Consider the following 19325-nt stretch of genomic DNA (forward strand, 5'->3'; position numbering starts at 1 on the left):
TTTATTTGTCGCTGTTCCGGATGTCATTTCATTTTTCTTTGCATGGGCGATAACAATGAGCACTGCTGTACTATACGTATATAAAGACTGAATCACATATTGACAGCTTTATGAATATATCTTATAATATGGCAGCTCTGGTCATCTCACCCTCCACCGATAACGCGTCAAAAAACACTTCATCGGTGCAAATGCGACTTATGCCACAGCAGCTTGACCAAATCAACAGATCCTGGCTCTCTTAAAAATTCTCTCTTTCTCCCGCGCGACGATACATAAAACTTCTTCCTCCGGCTGACTCCTTTCCTCGATCATCTCGATCTCTTGCCCATTGCTTTATTATATATATATATATCATCGGCCGCGAGAAGCCGCGCCGTACGACTCACTTTCACCCACCAACACCGAATATTATATGTCTCTTACGGCGTCGCGTGCGGGGATTTGTATTATACGAGGCACACACCAATTATATACCTATACATATAATAAATAGGTACACAGGATATCGACCGAACACTCGAGCTATACATAAATCAGTGGCGATCGCCCATATATATATGTACAGGTGGATGCGCGCATGTACGTAAGTAAATATACACACGGGAGATTCGAAAGGTGAATTGCTCTTGTACAAACGTTTTGTGCTGTATACCTACTCAACGGACGTGAGTATATATATTATCTCGCTAATTTTTCCGATCTCCCGATTCAACGAACAGAGGGTTTTATTTTTTTGGTCGTGCAAAAAAAAAACACCCCATCGCGACGGTACACTCGATCAGAAGCCAAAAGCCACCAGAGATTGATCGTCTCCGAGAAATTTCCTCTTGTCGCGCCAGGCATTCTCGAAATACATGTTTTCAGCAGACAAAAGCTGCATTTCGTATATACTCCCGTTTGTACGCCACTTGAAATCGGTAAGGAAAAGCAAAATGTGTGTACCTGTGTATTGCGGCAAGTATGCCTTTGGGAGCAAATTTAAGAGATATATCCCGTTGCGCAAACTTTTCCGAGTATCCATTATTGCATGGGTGTATCCGCAAAATTTCCGCGTTTTGTATATACCTTAAGATCATCAATATGCCTAAACAATGCTCAATTATATGATACTCGTTTCAATTGCAGGGGACAAATGGCTGGTGTCCTGTCTCGGAGTGCTCCACCTGAGCAAGGGCCTCTTCTACAGGGTCGTACCGGCCGATCAGTGCTTCGGCAGCGGCGCGGTCAGCGAGACGAATTCCCCGAGCAGCGAGTACGCCGGGGTTTTTCGGTTTCGGCTGTGGTGGTGCGGCGCCTGGGTCGAGGTGCTCGTCGACGATCGGCTGCCCGCCGTGCACGGACGCTTGGCCTTTGTCCAGAGCCGGCATACCGATCAGTTCTGGCCGGCTCTGCTCGAAAAGGCCTACGCCAAGTGAGTTTTTTCTTGTTTTTTCTTTTTTGTTTTTTCTTTTTTTTTTTCACCCAACTCGTACAATATAATATACGTGTACAATATACAATGCAGGTATTTATATATAATGACAGGGTGATGGCGCATTCGCTCGCGGGGGCAGAGAGCATCACCATATGTATATACATGCGTATAGCCTATTGTGTATTATTACACACGTGCGTGTACAATCTTTGATCGTAAATTCAGCCGGTATATACTTGCACGGGTCGCGTGGGCGCCGTCAAATCGCGAGCTCGCCCTTTCAGAGAGCAAAGCATTTTATTGTTCTCCCCGTGATGTGTATACAACATGCCCACAATGGATATACCTGCTCGTGAGTTTGGTGCTTTTTGCATAGGTGGTACAGATAATAATATATACCTGTGTGCAAAAAAAAACAAAAAAAAAGATACGAGGATAGGTAAATGTGTGTGTAAATATATACATGTGGGTGTGCATTGGGAAGTGAAACGGACGTGGCGATATCGGCACGCGCTCGTGGATTATCGTGTACGAGTCACTTTACGGAGCATAATATATATACTTACAGAGATTTATGTCCCAAGTGGATGCTGGCCTCTGAGCTTTGTAAGATATATAATACCCATGTATATATATATGTAAGTATACATCCTGCAACGGTCAAATCAAACGTCAGAGAGTCTTAATGATACCGATCATTGTTTATGTATACGAGGGGGGGCAGGGGGGAGACGTCCACGTCCTTGTTCGTGGTTTCGTTAATTTTTGGCGTATGTGCATACGCAATCCTATAATATCCTTAATTACGTAATTTATCCAATACCAATTTCGTACGGCTCTTTATACGTACAGTTTCACGAGAGCAGCAGCACAGTGCCGATTCCGCGTATACCCCCGCGGCAGCAATCAACGGAAGAAAAAGGGAAATCAAAGCAACGGATTGTACTTATGCATTTGGGTGTCTGCAATACTTGTAATTTATAGACACGCTTCCTATGATAGTTGACTCTCAAAAAAGGGGCCGAACTGTGTAACATGTATAGGTACTATCTCGTGGGTGTGTGTGCCGCTGCAACGCTCGGTTCCTTTCTCCCTGTCTTTCGATCGCGGATCGATGAACTTTGCTCGCTTATGTGTTGCATATAATACATATGTGTACGTAGTCCGTCACGCGATCGCAAAGGTACACCTATACTTACACCTTGGATTGCGCAATCTTTTTGCGTAGCAAAAGAAAATAGAGACAAAAAAAAAAAAAAAAAAAAAGGAGTCGGTATAATACCCAAGTAGATAGGAAGACGAATTTATATAGTTGCGTGCAGTACATTTTATACCGTGGATCGTTTGAACTTGAACTTGCGTAAGTGCATACCTATCGTGCGTGCAGTAGAGAGGATGAAAAAGAAGATGATGATCGCGCTGGGGTGTGCTTGTAGGTATATAGGTACTACGGCTATTATGTGATTTTTTGCCACAATATTATATCCATGAGTAGATCTATATATACGTACGGATTGAGGAGCAGGAGGGGTAAATAGGATTTCCGAGTCTCGTGCGGCAATGTGGCTTACATGGTGTATATATTTATATACCCATACGGCTGCTTTGGTCTCTTCTTGCGTGATTTTGTATTTACGACGCCCAAGGACTTTACTGTGTACCTGTATATAAGTATTCGAAAGGGTTTTCAGGAGGTTGATTGTACCAAATGGTCATCTTTTAATTCGATGCCATTACAATATATAGTTACCAAAATGAGTGGGTACATGTACCTAGACTATTTTTTTTCTGTTACATCAGAATATGTTGTATGTGGAGTTTCTTTTTTTTTTTTTTTTTTTTTTTATTTTTTTTTGTATACGCGACACGTCATGGAATTTTGTTCGGGAGCTATGCAATTAGGTGGACGTTTTTATCAGCAACGTCATGGCACTCGCTCAATTTGAGACTCATCAGCTGCAGCGGCGACGTTAATTAATCCCCGAGAAGTACACTACATCCATCAGGGGCTCCTCTAACGAAGGCCGCGTTGAATCATCTTAGCCCCCCCTCCTTTGCGCTTCGGTGTAAAAAAAAAAAAAGCGAAAGTGCCTCGGACGAGGCTTTTTGTCCCCCCTCGAGTCGAGTTAAATTAAATAAGAAAATGTACGGGGAAGGAGCACTCGTTTTGTTATTTGTTTTTTAAACTATTACACGCGGTCTCGTTTTTACCGGGGAATCGGTTTGCTCTCGCGCGCTACAAATTGCCTGTACCATCGTACGTGCGCGTCGGACGTATGGCTCTTTTTTTTGTCCCGGGGGATTTTTTCGCGATGGACAATTCGTCCGAGGGATGTCGAGTATCCGAGTTTTCTCGCGTCTATACGAATGCGATCGGGAGATTCGCGGACAGTTTATCGGTGCCGATTTTTCGAAGCGATCGAAAACAAAACCAAATAATTGTATCGGTAAATTTATAATGAACGTTTTAACGATGATGCGAAACAACATTGGTTAAACTACCTCTATTTTGTTTCTTGAAAAATATCCTGAAAAATAAAATAAACGATGTGTGACCCGTCACGGAAACTATTATATTTCAAATACCTGTGCAGATAGCATACTTACACACTCATCCCGTAGAAAGTATGACCCACGACAACAATCACCTCCAGCACACACGAGCGCCCTAACAAAAAAAAAAAAACAACATCAATCTTGACAAAACCAAACTCATTGTAAATATATACAACAAATCGAGCTCGTCGCGCCGTGCAAAGCCTCCAGCGGTGTACGTCCATTAATTATAATCATCTCTCATCTGTGACGCTAAATTATGAAAATCGCCGGCGCTCGGAAGGGAAAATCCATCCGCGAATCGGCGCTTGACACGGATACCAAAGAAGAAGAAGAAGAAGAAGAAGACACATTCTCATCGTTCATATACGTATATATATGTACTTATTTAAGGTTCCGTTTGAGCTAGGCAATTGTCATCCAAGGAGAGAAACCTCATGCGCGCTCGTGACGGTAGAATTAGTCAAATGGGCTGTGTGTACACATGCACTTATATATCATGTGCCCGATAACTCGCCGATTATTAATCACGATCATCATAATAAAATGTACAGCCAGATGCTTTTTTTTTTTTTTTTTTTTTCGATCGAAGCTTCTTTCGAGGTCGAAGAAATATGCGCGTGCACCAATATACAAACGGGTCACTGTTGGTGAAATTAATCACTTGCAAATCTGTTGATGAATCTTACAAAATTTTCAAGTCTAATAGTAGTAGAGCAAAATCGATCGATGCCCGTGTTACCGATCACATAGTGTTTTATTTTCCGTATAGTGTAACTGATCTACGGTCAGACGCTTTAACAAATTAAAAAATACCTCCAAACTTTCTTCTTTTATTCTCACGTGGTGGATGGTCCAATAATTTTTTTTCTTTTTTTCTCATACTAATAATACACGAATCATCCGATTTTCACGCATAGACTCGTTAAAAAAAATCAGCTCCGCGCTACACGGCTCGTGTGTTTTCACCTTCACGTGCGATGATTCGCAATATACGAGCGGTGAAAACCTGCAATTATATAATACATATAACTATACCTGCACGTTTCTGTAAACATATGACGTAGTAAGCGCCGCGCGTATCTTGTTTGTTAACATTTTAGGCGTTAAACTTCATCGCGCACCTACACACGCACGCAATACATTAGTTTCCTGAATAAGAAATTCGTACTTTTCGCGGATCATCATCTCGTTGTAAATTGGACGTCGAGCACATTGTATACAATATGGTGCAACGACCCATTGTGTTCTCGAAGCTGCGGTACATCGAGTTTGCACTGTAGTTGTAAGCGCCCACAATGGCTCGTACCGTATAATTGTTTTATAATAATATTATTGACGGTGTGATTTGGCGTGGCGCTCTCGATACGCAAAAATAACAATACCTTTGGAGATTCACAATCAGTCAGCTGTGCACAAAGAATTATAGTTGTACAAGGAAACATATCATGTTTTAGACCTTTCGTTGAGCCGCAGTAAAAATATTGCGTCGAACCTTTTTCAATCGTCGACTCTATATGGCAAATAATTGTATTCCCCTTTCGTTTGTGAGTAACGCAATGGAAAAATATTTGGCCGCGTGCCATTGTGGCTGTCGTCACGCCCCAACAACAACAGCCCGGTGATGGACGTACAGGCTCGTGAGTAAGTCATCGAACGCATACAAAACCGAACTTCCTGTCGAATATGCTTGCTGTGAAGGCAAATCGATTTTTGTTTCCGACGCTTACCGATGAGCCCTTTTTTTTAAGGCTCGTGTGACTGTTTACTAACAAGAGACTGAAAAAAAAAAGGAAATGCCCCACGTGGAGGATTTTTGAAAGTCGATAAACTACTTGGTCGATCTTGAGTGTCGTATAGAACGGGTAATTAAACGCGTTTATTCGTCTTACTTTCCAATTCCGCGTCCCGTGCTCGAAGCTATATCTCAATTAGAATCCGTGCCAATTAAACACGTGGACGAGAAAAATAACGCGTCCGATTTTTGTTCGCTCATTAATCCTTTTTGCTCCTTCGTGTGCCTCGCGAGGGAGAAATCGCGGTACTCGCGGGTTATCCGCACCGAGAATAAAAGTGATTTCACGAAACGAAAGTAAGAGTCGAGCATTACGAGATACAGGCACGTTACAGGTACACGCGCATATTATTTCTTATTATGTACCGATTTTTTTTTTTTTTTTTTCCAAATGCCTCGATCGGCACGGAAAGAGGGAATAATTCGTTCATCCGGTCACGAATCAACCGGTCACTGCTGCGATTATTGTTTTTGTCATTGGCGTCACGATCCGTTCGAGAGTATAGAAAGCTCATCGGCAGTCCGAGCGCGTCGGGAATTTCTAGTGGAGAAAAAAAAAAGCTGACCCCCGTCGTTGTCGCTGTGTACGTTATTGTTGTGGATGTTTGACTAATCGCGACCTGATTGTACCGATTGCCGAACGGCAATTTTCACCAGCGATTTTCTTTCTTTTCCTTCGACCGAATGTTTTCGGTGAAACTTTTTTATCAGCCGATTTATGCGCTACTCAACCATCGGGGAATATGGAATATTTTCACGTTGCAACGGTTTCTCTTGGAAAATGGGAATTATTTCGAAATCTGACCCCACGTAACGCCAAATATACATTGGTTGATACAATTTCTTATGCATATTTTATTTTTTAGTCTAATGTGAAAACGTGACTCACGCGCCAAACATGCGGAAATTTCAAGTCTCGAGGCGAAACCTTCGATTATCATTTTAATGATCCTGTTTACATCTCGATTATTTTTCGGGGATTTTGACGTCCGATGCAAATAATAATAACACACCCGGACGTGTGGAGGATACACTTTTAAACGGCACGACTCGATTGATTAAAAAGAGACTCGCGATCTTCCTTTGATTTTTCACGCGTAACACGAGAAGACGCCAAAACTAGATTTGAATGTATTATGAGTATAATAAACACACATGCACCTATCTTACACCAATTATTCTTCATTCATACACGAGTGTACGCGTATGCGCGCTCTCTGTTGACTTTCTAATGGCAAAAGTCTGTTACAGAACTTTTTTTTTTTTTTGTCTTTATCATCATGTCGGTAGTGACCGATTAAAAGCCATAACGATGATTCATGCATTTATCGGTGCATATATGTGCGGAGTGTATAGAGTACAAGTGAGCTTGACATGTATACGAATTTTCGAGGAGAGGTGAGTTTGTATAAAGGTATATATGTACACAAACATTGTCGCGCGACTTTCTAAAGTGGTGAAAGTGTCGGTCGAAAACGCGGTGGAGAGGAAGAAAAGAAAAACACTTGAGAAATTCTCTCGATCTCCGAATCATCCCGCGTATAACACGTACGATTTTGAAAACTCTACGTGCAAAAGCTTGCGTAAGCCAGAAATATTATGTTTTACTCAAGGGTTGTTTTCCGAAATTTCCAAGTGGCTGCACGCGCGCTTGAGACAAATGAGAGATCGTGCAAAAAAAAAAAAAAAAATATAGTTGTCTCGCTAAATTTCACACCGGAGACTTGCGAGCGAGCCTATGGTGATAGATTTTCTCGGAGGAAGGAAAATAGTAATATACCTATACTGTATGTGCATGGGATGGAGTTTATCGGGTTTCAAAAGCTGTACACAAACTGGTCTCGGGCTCTACTGACGTGTGTATACAGAGAAAATCCAAGTTTCAGCTTAAGTACTTCTCGTGGATTACACTATATCGACGCCGACTGCAAGTAGATGGACTTGCAACAAAAGAACCTTCTTTTTGGACGAGTCATATCCATGGATTTATTGAAAATTACTCACCATAGGTACAACATCAATCCGAGTTTATTCTTCAAGTAACATTTCATGATATATTTTACAAGTGATCGATTGGGAGATGTGATGGACATAAATTGAGCGGGAATTTTACATGAAAGGAAAACAGAGAGTAATTTGCACACAGTTCGTTAAAAAAAAAAAAAAAAGAAATTTATGTAGGTCAAAAGTCAAAAATTACAATCAAAGTCCACAGAACACCAAATCATAGAAAAAATTAAGTAAAACGTTATATAGTACAAAAAAATGTTTTGATAAACAATTGGACTTTTGCACACAGATGATAAGTATTGGTGGGCGACAGCAGTTTAGGTTTACAAACACACTTCAACATTCACACGAATCGATCGATATAAATTTTTGAGCGGATAGAAGCAGGGGTTACCCAATACGTACAATACTTTCACTCGATCTTTAGCTCTTGGTTGGGTATCTATACCTATATACACCTATACACAAAGAGAGAGAGAGAAAAGGCTATGTGTAAGAGCCGCATAAGTATATATTATATACTGAGTTGGGAACCGCAGAGGTCAGTTCACCCAACTCCTACATTTTACCTGTATTTTTTACAGATTCGAACAAATTTCAACAAATAGGTATTATTGTTCTCTCTTTGATGAAATTAGAGGTATATAATACACCAAAGACTGGATCTGCTTGTATATTACACGGCTGTCGGATCCGTAGAAGATTATTTTTCTGGTAGAAAGTTTCGAATGGAGATACCTCCGTCTCGCATGGATTGTTCCTGGGTCGAGTTGTTGGAATTTGTTTTCTTTTTTTCCTTCTTCCACGTTTATCCGAGTGCACGGTTTCTCAAACCGGTTGACCGGTTCACAGTTTCGAGTGATTTGTTCGAGCAAGAATGCCGATCGGAAAACAAAAAAACGCCTGGAAACCGATTTGCAAAAAATTTCGTAAATAGCTACACACATGATGACTCTGTTGACTTTAACACTTTGTTTCATTTCAATAAATTATGCCCTCCAATGTTTACGACGAAATCGGCCAACTTGAAACCCTCGACTCGATCCTTCCACTTGCTTGCGCAAACAAATAACTCTCACTCTTTCCCTAAAATACACACACGTTAAGAGTTAAACTCAGCTGGATATATACATATATAATGCTTAATACTACAACAAAACGAATACCCAGATGATACATATAGATATATGCACAGGTTATACCTGTCCCTCACCTTCCCATGAGCTCACCGCGATGGGAATCTTTTCCGCTTATTCGGCATATGGGTGTATAAAACTATGATCCGATCCTCCCTTCCTTCCGTCCTCCGTGTCCCCACGGAGAGAATTAGACTTGGTGTATCCTTAACAACGGCATTTCACGTACATCGGATAACGAATTTCACACTGTCTTGCGTATAATATCATCGTATTACATCTCACGCGCGTTTAACCTTGTGTCCCTGGTATGTAATTATTTTTTACAAAACACCAATTGGCTATACGTGACTCGCGTTACTTTAATTGAAAAAAGAAAAACATGACAAAGATCAAGAGTGTACAGTACGCGACGGCAATACGAAATTCCCCCGTCAATTAACACTTTGATCAACATTCCGGGCGATTCCGGGTATCGGGTCCTCCCAAAAGCGCAAAGTGTCAAAGAAGCTGTTTTTTTTTTTTTTTTTTTTTTTTTTTTTAAGGACCGACAACGCGTGGACGTGTAAATTACCAGCGTTGACAATCCGGAGAGCATGATTATGTACACGCATTTACATAGGTATTTGGGTGTGCATTTGTGCTCTTACTGCGCTCCACAGGGGGTCTCTTGCGGCGATGTGCGTATACGAGGCGTGGTTGAAATATATTGTTATTGTCATTTATTTTGCGTGCACCTGCGTAAGTACGAGTATTTTATATGTTCATGTTGGACGTGGTTTCTTTTCTTTAGTTTTTCTCTGAGTTGCTTATGACGTGAATATCGGAGAAATTGACGTATACCGGTGCGTTTAGTAAAATGACGTGCAAGTTTGTCGCGGGCAATCGGATGCACGAGACACGATCGGCGCTGAGATTGGAAACGTCGTGGGGGCGCGCGAAACAAAAAAAAAGAGTCTATTATAAATAGCATCAACGGGTTGATGGGATTCATTTGGTGAATAAAAATATGCTGTCGCTATTACCTCTTTCGGTTCGTCATATTTGTTTCGCGTGCATGTACTATGCCGGTTATCACATCAACGGTACGTCAACGGTAACAAAAGACGCTCCATCAATCTATACTCGCATATTTTTCACGCAATGACTCCCCAATGCGTGACATACCTTTTGTTTTAACCTTGTATCTGCACCGTATAATCGCTTATGCACACACATATAAATAGGTAGGTATCTTTGGTATATAACGTGTATGCAACGAGGCTAATAATTCCTTCCACATCGAGGTCGCCGACGATCCTACATGCAGCCGTATAGGTATTGTTGAAATTCATACTGTTTCTCGAAAGCGCGTCTTCTCCTTGAAAACCGGAATCCTTCATTTTGTATAAAGCGGCCGAATAAATCTTTCGGACGCGCGGCCCCGAGTGACTCCGATAAGAGTATCAAAGGGAGAAATTCGCAACACAATGTATATGTATATACTTACGATTGTCCCAGAAACAGATATATATATACACCATCTTTTATAACGTTACCGATTCTACGAGATCGGCAGCCATTATCTCCTCGCCGGCCGGCTCGGATATCCGTGTACCTATCTCTAGTATCCGTATCCATAGGTATATACAGTAACATGTGTATGATAAAACGAGGCGAGAAACGATGGCTATCTCGATGCACGTATACGTAATGATTCACTCCTCCTTATACGTGCTCGGTTTATACACCCGATGTATTATACGCGATAAGAGAGGATAGAGATCGGCATAGCCACCCTCGCCGTCCCCGTAGCCACCACCTTGTATGTATGGGTATTACGAGCGCCCGGTCAAACGAGAGAGCACATATTATATATTATATACATATAGGGTGTATAATGTATTTACGGGCAGGGCAGAGGTGTAGGTATGTATACCGAACGCGGAAGCTGCTTTTTCAACGACAGGGAGGAGGATGTGGGTATATGTACCGAGGTACATGCCGTCATTGTCCACGTGACCGGGTTGTGATCGTGATTTTGTTGTGCGAGCGGTGTTTTTTTAAATACATTTTCCTTTTTTTTTTTTTTTTTTTTTTTCCCAAAGCGTGTCTTGTTGTATAACGGAACGGAGTAGCTGTACAATATCAAGAGCTCGATGATACCTGTGTACTCAAAAAAGGGACATTTTGATGAACGTATTAAGCCGCCACTGATGGTTAACTTGACGAGCGCTGATTTCCAAAACGTCACGAGTTTCGTGGACTTTTTTTCCTTGTTACGCCTGACGCGTGTAATCAACCCTTTTTTTTTTTTTTTTTTCTGTGACTCCTTTCGCTTCGCGTGTCGTGTGTTGAAAGATCTCTGAAAAATCCCGAAGTATATGGGGGGTCCCAAAGTTTTAATGAAGACTTGAAAATTGTCCAGGTTACGTACGGGTATATTGTCTTTCGTCACAACTATTTGCTTGAAAAGCAATCCCAAGCTCTTCCATGTACAGTAAATGAAATGACATACCCCGACCAAGCTGCCAAAGCCAACGATTGTTGATCTGCAAACAAAAATTATTTTTCATTACCTCCGTTTGGTGATTATTGCAGAGGATAAGACATGACGCGGTGATCCATTTTCCCCGCGACGCGTGTTTTTGTTGCTGCCTTTGTCGGTTTCTGTGTCGCCGGCCGGATGGTTATTACCCGCGTGTACACGTTGAAGCGCACGAGTGTCACGCGATGACGAGGACCGAGCTCGAAACGAGTCCATTACACCCGTATACCTTCCGGCTTTTCGTCAAAAAAGAGATGCCACGGTGTCCCTCACCGTTGACAAACTAAGGAGAGCAAAAAAAAAAACCAGTAATTTTCACCGCATCGTAGCGCCTTCGTATGTAATGACTTAATTCTCCACCGCAAAGAGGCGTCAGTCGTTTAATTGGTTTCACTCTACACAGTAATTGGATTATTTTGTACACTGCCCCTTAGTTATTTTTAATTTTACTCGTATTTGCACGTATGATGATCGAAATGTATTTTTCACCCATTGTAGTCGTAATGACGAAGTACTATACAATAGGCGGCTTTCGGCTGAAAAATTTTTCAAGTTCGTTCTGCGATTGAAACATTTTTTTTATTAAAAGTATGTACAGCACACGTGTATTATGTACAGTACAAGAACGGTACTTACGAGAAAAGTAGTTGATATTAGATGCTTTTGCGGCCGTACATGGGCACTAATTGCGTGACCATTCGAATTTTACAACGAAAAGAGGATGAAAACACTGGGCACAGGTGTACCTTAATTGATAATTGCCAGGCACACGGTATCTGCGGTAGTTTCGTTGAGAAAAGCTGCCGGAAAAAATTCGTACTCTTCGTGTGGCAAAAAATGTTGTCTCTTCTTCCTCTGTGCCTGGTAGTTTTTGACGCCGCAAGTATATATACATATAAGAAAGGTATCGTGAGATATTTGGAGGATCAAATGGTGTAAATGCGCATAATTTTCGGTTGTACTTTCCCACCAAAGATATATTATTACAGGCAATTTTTATACATATATACGTGTACGAGTTCCCTCTCGCGCTAACGTGCACGTGTAATGCACAACGTGTTATTTCGCACGACGGGAATATCGTGATCATAGAGACGTTTATTGAAGATTTTCCCGTTTCCTTTTCCTCCGATGGAATATAATTCGCCGTAATGGATTGCTATTAATAATAACCGAGAAAACATGGCGTTGAAAGTAGGTATACAGTATTTTTACTCGGATGCTATGTTTCCCATGATTTTTTTTTTCTTCATTTTTTTGTTTTTAAAAACCAAAACTTTCAACGGAGGCACAATGAAAAGCCAATTTAAGCCAACTTTTTACTGTATGTAGGTAAATTTATGTATTATAACACATAGTACCACTACCGAGACAATTAGGTTCAAATATATCAGACTTAATGTATTGTTTTATTTTTCAATAGCAAGCGCTTGAATGTATATTAATGTATCTGTCGTTAAATATTGATTATCTTCGATCTCTTTTTTACACCCAAAAGGTATGAGGTAATAGGTACAGAAGCCCCGATTTTCCGGAAAACTATACATATCTACACAAGTGACTACTTCGTGTATAAAAAATGCTCCGCTAAAATACCTACTCGTGATATGTTGGACGCGAATAGAGTTCTAGATCGGATGTACGCATATAGTATAGGTAAAAGTGGCCCACACGTATCAGGTAAAAGGGGAAATCGCGAGCACCACCTATATAGTTTGTATACATATACATGTAATATTGCGGGAAATCAATTAATGGACGGCTGAAGGGTAAAAGCTGATAATTGTTTATAATTGCTCGTCAGGTGGGATATTGGTTTTCTAAAAGAGTGCTGCAGTTGGAGAGATGCCGAGCAATGCAATTTCCATGAACATCAAATGAATGTTGAAAAAAAAAAAACAACAACAACAACAACAACAAATAGCAACGGATAATCAATGGATCGGAGAAAGTGTTTTTCATCTCGTCAAGCATAGAAACGAAAAAAAAAAAACAAAAAAGAAAAGAAAAAACCACGTAAACTCCCTTAGCCGCGTCTAATCCGAAAATCGCGGCTCTTGGGCTCGCGCGCACCTTTAATTAACACGCGATTCCCCTTTTAATATTTCCGCGGTGCTTAAAAACCCGCTCCCTCGCTCTATCCGCTGATGGTTCTCACTCCAGCATCGGGGCCCATTCATCAGTCGTCGCGCGCGCCTTTCCTGAGAAAGTACTCACGCGCTGTTGTTCTTTATTATATATATATATGTATATATAGGCTCCGCATGCGTGAGAATTACTCGGAGACGAGCCCGAAAGATAATCGACCCGCCTATATACTGCGTGACGTTGTTGTATATATGTGTATTGCGTAATAGCTCGACGGTCGCGTTTTTTGAGCGATAAACTCTTTTTTCACATTTTTTCAATGAAATCGGCTTTGAAGTACCATCGATGGGCTTCGGGAGGAAAATCTGCGCGCAATGTATAGAGTACATTTTCAATGCAACTCACGCGCATATGAGTACACGGGGGTAAGAAGAAAATGCTAATTTCACGCCTTGGCAGCGCGTACATGTATAGGTAATGCAAGTACATACACCGTAGGTACAGTAAAATCGAGAGATAGGCATCGATTTCACCGATTTAATTCACGCACGCTTATGCGTATATTACAGAGGCCATACAGCCATTGCTTGCGCGTTTCTTTTTTTTTTTCGGTTTTCTGCAAAAATACCTACTTATGTACTAGCTTCCTTTTTTTTTTTTTTTTTTTTTTTTTTTTTTTTTTTTTTTTTTTTTTTTATCATTCAGCTCTACTACGAGAGAAGGAAGGAAGAAAGACAGACTCTTGATGGGAGATTTTATCGAGAAACACTAATAAACTCCCTTCGCTCGCTACGTCTTTTGATATTGGAACGAGTGTACTTCCATGTAGCATTTTTTTTTTTTTTTTTTCCTTGTTTTTCATATATTCATGTATTAAATTGCATTTGATATAAAATTTCCTTTTAGTTTCACGATCAAGTGAATACTAATTTGTGCTTTGATGGTGTACATCAGGTAAAAAAGAGCTTTCCCGAACGAAAAGCGCCAATCATAAATGCATCGACTCGCGTCTCACCTATTGTTTTTTTTTCACCTATACCGGCCGTATCTGTTCCTAAAAAAAAAAAAAAATAAAAAAAAATAAAAAAAAGATGTACACGCGATGCTCGTTTTGCTGCAAAAAACAAACAATTGTAACGCGCGCACGTCTCCGCGAGTACACACCAGTGTCCCGCGGGACGTGTTATCTCCTCTCAGCGACTGCTTTTTTTTTTCTCCTCTTTACTTTTTCGCTCCAAAACCTGTTGCACGCACGCTGTACACACAAGTACGGTGGAAATGACAGAAAACTTTCGACCGGCGTTAAATTTCTTGCGTGCGTTTTTCTTCCCGCGTACACGTCGGTAGGTACACACCGATGACGAGTGTCACGTTTAAATACAGCCTTGAAAATAAGCGGATTGAAAAAGGAAAAAAAAAAACAAAAAAGCTCTCCCGTCATCCGCGAGTTTTTGTCACAACAAACACGACGACGACATTATTATTAAACGACTCAATTTCATCCGCGCGACTTTCCCGCGCACGAGGAGAGGGTCGGCGGCACCGATCGTTTTTTTTAATTGTGTACGTGGCATCATCGTGATACATATATACGACAGGATGCACATTACGTTATGTTCGCATTATCCCTCGTCGTTGCATGTATTATACACTTACCACGAAAATAGCTCATCGTCCATAAATAAGCAACGCACCTTGAACTCCAAGCAACACACACGGCTACCACTGTAAAGTGACGAGTTGATAAAAATCGCGTAATCCAGACAATTAGCTCTCTTCCCCGCTGTTATACACGTACTATTACACATTACATCGTATAGGTGAGAAAATTCCTATCGCGATTATTTCGATGCAGTGAGCAAGTGTATATATGTATGTACACGAACAAGAGCCGCTTTCGCCGGCGTCCGGAGAGTCGATTAAAGAAAGTCGCGCGCGTTTTCTCGCCCAAGGCACGATCCGCGTTTGTCCGGGGTAACGTCGCGTCGTGCACGCCAGCCGCTGTGGGAAAGTCGGGCCCATACACACACGTGTGCACTTTTAAGCATAAGTGTATATAAATGGTAGCGTGGAGAGTCCCTAATCGAAGGGGGAGGGAAGCTTGCCACTGGCCTTTTTCAATTAGCCCTGCTACTTACCTTTTGTAAGGACGTTATACGATGGTTAGTTGCTATATTGCAGGGTCTACGTCTTTTTGCACTTGATGTGTTTAATGTCAGTTAGGATGGACGATAATAAGCGCTATCTGGGGAAACGTTACAGTCATTTTTTTAGCTCATTCTTGTGATATCAACTCGTTAAGTCTTACAGATTTTAAGGACTTTTTTTTCATCGTATATAGTACCGAAATCGCACAATCAAACGTGGCTTTTACTTGTGGTAATTTTACCATATGCTCGCGCATAGTAATTTCGCATACGCGTGATAAACAGCATCATTCGACACACATAAAAAAAAAAAGTCTTTGCGACGCGAGCACCCTGCCAAATGTCGTGTTTGTTGTTTTTTCGTAATTTTAAAGCGTAGGAAATTTTTAATAGAAATAGAGAAACAAAAAAAAAAAACAAAAATTTGTAAAAAATGTAAAACATATAAGCAAAATAAAACACTTGTCAACCTTGTTCGGCCTTTGCCCAGATTGCACGGTTCGTACGAGGCGCTCAAATACGGCACCTTACTCGACGGCCTGTCGGACCTTACGGGCGGCATTACCGAGAGCATCGCCATACGCCAAGACCCCACCGGTTGCGGACGGGCCCTCGCCAAACTCCTGGACATGACGTCCCTCATCACGTGCACCGTCAACAACAACCAACAGGTACATTAATTTGAACAAAAATTAATTCAAATAAGTTTGCAACGTTCATATACATTTCATCACAAATAAGAACAAGTAACAAATGATTTCGCGCAGATAAGGTCGAACACGGAAAAGCTGGCGAACGGCATACAAATGGGCATAAACTACAGGCTGTACGCCATCGAAAGGGTAAAACTGCACCTATTTGTATATATTTGTGCGCGTAACACACTTTGTACATAAACGAAACCACGTTGTACATTTATATACACGCGTGCGATAGGTGGAGACTTTCAGCGGGGAGCAAGTGCAGTTGGTGAAACTTCGCAACCCCCTCGGCCCGGGGGGCGAGTACGTCGGCGCGTGGACGCGCGGGGGCCTCGAGTGGGACGAGGTGCCGCCCACCGAACGCGACAGGCTCGCCGTGCGCAACATGGCTGAGGGAGAGTTTTGGTGAGCCATATATATATATATGTAATATTATCACCCCCACTTTTAACAATTCAAACAATCACCTGACATTTTGGCATGATGTTCATCCGGTTTTCTCACGATTATCACCTCATGTATAATATTGGTGATTGAATATCATGTAAATAAGTATCGGGTGAGCTTTGCTTGAAGCTTGCTGAATAGAGTTCACCCGATATTCACATGATATGTTCACTTGACATTCCGCTAACTTTCACCTGATTCAATTACACATCAGGCGACAATCAGCTAAAAATCAGGTGATGATCATGAGACAATCGGGTGATTATCAGGTGATTTTTATCATCTGACGCTGAGCAAAGAGGGATGTGTATATTGCGATCTGTTGATCATGTATTGTATTCTCGTAGGATCTCGTACTCGGACTTTGTGAAGACGTTCACGCACTTGGAGGTGGTGCATCTCGACGCGGAAACCTCGCGGGACGAGCCCTCCCTGCACAGCAAGCACACGTGGCAGATGAAGCTCTACCAGGGCAGCTGGAGGCGGGGCGTCACTGCCGGCGGCTGCAGGAACAACCAAGGTGATGCGTGATCCATATAATATACACACAATCAGTTACCCAAAAGAATGAATCATTAACATAATGTATACGTACCTTTTTTTTTTTTTTTTTTTTTTTTGCTGCTTCAGAAACGTTCCACATCAATCCACAGTTGCACCTCATGCTCACGGAAATGGAGGAGGTCGTCGTCTCGCTGAACCAGCACTCGATCATGGAACCAAAGGTAATATTTATTCATATAATGTTTGAATAACGCTGTGGGGAAAAAAGAGGGGATGGAATAAACATTATAATGATACATGGTTGGTTGGTTGGTCGAACAGGTGATCGGTTTCACGGCTTACGCGCTGCCGAAGAACAGCACGGAATCGATAAACAAGCAGTTCTTCAAGAAAAACAAATCACTCATCAACTCGCAGTACACGAACAGTAGGCAGGTGAGCCACAGGTGCCAGCTGGACCAGGGAGGTTATCTTCTCGTACCGACGACTTTCGAGCCGACCCAGGAGACGAGTTTCACCCTGCGCGTTTACAGCAGCAAACCGCTCAAGCTCAAGTAATACATTATGCCAAACTAATAATTATTTCTGCCGGAACTGAGACACCAAGCGTTGATCTGGTGATGCTTCGTTATTGTGTAGATTGCTCGATACGCCGCCGTCGCTTCTAAAGTCGGCAATAATCAAGGCACCGCCGCTCGAGGGCAAGGGCTTCTCCCAGTACGAGGCCGTCTTTCTTCAATTGGCCGACGAGCACCGGACCGTCAACGCCTTCGAGCTTCAGGAACTGCTCGAGGCTTGTCTGCCCAATGGTTCGTCTTTCAAAATATATTATGTTGTGTACTTCTTCGTATGTTTTTCAACCGACGATGTCCTCCTGTTTTCGTTGCAGATTACATCAAGAGCTGCGCCTGTATGGACGTTTGCCGGCAAGTCGTGCTTTCAATGGACGTATCCTTTTTTTGTGTGTATATATCCACTTTTGTACCATCGCCCTTGCGACAAAGTGATTTAAATGGTATAAAACAACATATTGTTCCTCAAACGTTGAAATGTGTGTGTATAATGTAGAGCACCGGTAGCGGGAGATTAAAGTTCAACGATTTTAAAGACCTGATGTGCAGCCTGAAGTATTGGCAAGCTGCTTTCAAAAATCACACGAAAGAGAAAACTGGCATCCTGAAGGCCGAAAGACTTCGCGATGCCTTGCTCGAAGTTGGTTGGTATTTTTTTTTTTTTTTTTAATTTCTAGGTGAAAAAAAAAAAAAATGATTATTGTCCGGTAAATGTTTGTCTTTAGGCTTTCAACTGAGCACGGAGGTTCTCTCGGTTGTGATTTTGCGGTACATGAGAAAGGACGGGACTCTGAGATTTGGTGACTTTGTGTCCGCTATTTTGCACCTGAACGATGCTTTTGGTGAGATTTTCTTTTTTTCTCTACGTGTATTTTCTTCATTCGACCGTGGAAGTTTGATGATTCGATTGAAATTACTTTACAGCGATATTTGAAAGTAAGGACCCGCTGCAAAACGGATCCATCAAATTGAGCCTATCAGAGGTAAAATGAAACGAGGCTTATCTAAGTTGGAAAAATTCAGTGATCACATGTGCAATAATGAAATAAATAACATATTTTGTTTATTTTTCAGTGGCTACGAGCATCCCTCATGTGCTGATTCACTGTTGATCTGTTAATTGTTGTATTATTTTTTTCAACTATACAAATTATGATTATTGTTTGTAAATAAATCACACCGTAAATCATCGTCTGCATGTAAAACGTACATTTTATAGCCATACTAACGAGTAACGTGTATAGCTTTATTCCATTGTAATATAATCATCGTTAAAACATCAGCATCCCTTAACTTATCATTCGGTAACGTTTAAGATAATTTTGTATAATATATATTTGTACGTATACGTATAACGAAATTTGTACTGGACAATAAAATTAAGTATATTTTGTAAAAATGTTGTCTGAAATTTTTGTTTGTTAC

General features: G+C 41.4%; 1 protein-coding gene across 2 annotated transcripts in view; it reads left to right on the top strand.

Moving 5' to 3' along the window:
* The window catches only part of CalpC (calpain C), a 48691-nt gene extending 29493 nt beyond the window's left edge, over positions 1-19198 (top strand). The window contains exons 4-16 of one of the 2 annotated variants that reach the window (XM_014351971.2): positions 1129-1414; positions 16167-16347; positions 16444-16518; positions 16613-16782; positions 17172-17344; positions 17455-17549; positions 17650-17882; positions 17968-18137; positions 18218-18276; positions 18397-18544; positions 18626-18742; positions 18825-18883; positions 18975-19198. In XM_014351971.2, the coding sequence (XP_014207457.2) occupies positions 1129-1414; positions 16167-16347; positions 16444-16518; positions 16613-16782; positions 17172-17344; positions 17455-17549; positions 17650-17882; positions 17968-18137; positions 18218-18276; positions 18397-18544; positions 18626-18742; positions 18825-18883; positions 18975-19001 (1793 nt within the window). In that variant the 3' untranslated portion in view covers positions 19002-19198. Of the gene's footprint in view, positions 1-1128; positions 1415-16166; positions 16353-16439; positions 16519-16612; positions 16783-17171; positions 17345-17454; positions 17550-17649; positions 17883-17967; positions 18138-18217; positions 18277-18396; positions 18545-18625; positions 18743-18824; positions 18884-18974 lie in introns of both variants that reach the window. The other variant, XM_089598406.1, reaches the window with a different exon arrangement.
* The last annotated feature ends 127 nt before the right edge of the window (positions 19199-19325 follow it).

Source organism: Copidosoma floridanum, unplaced genomic scaffold (assembly GCF_036245765.1).
Source record: "Copidosoma floridanum isolate Cflo_tuat_1 unplaced genomic scaffold, Cflo_Japanese_pri ptg000006l, whole genome shotgun sequence".
Classification (NCBI taxonomy): domain Eukaryota; kingdom Metazoa; phylum Arthropoda; class Insecta; order Hymenoptera; family Encyrtidae; genus Copidosoma; species Copidosoma floridanum.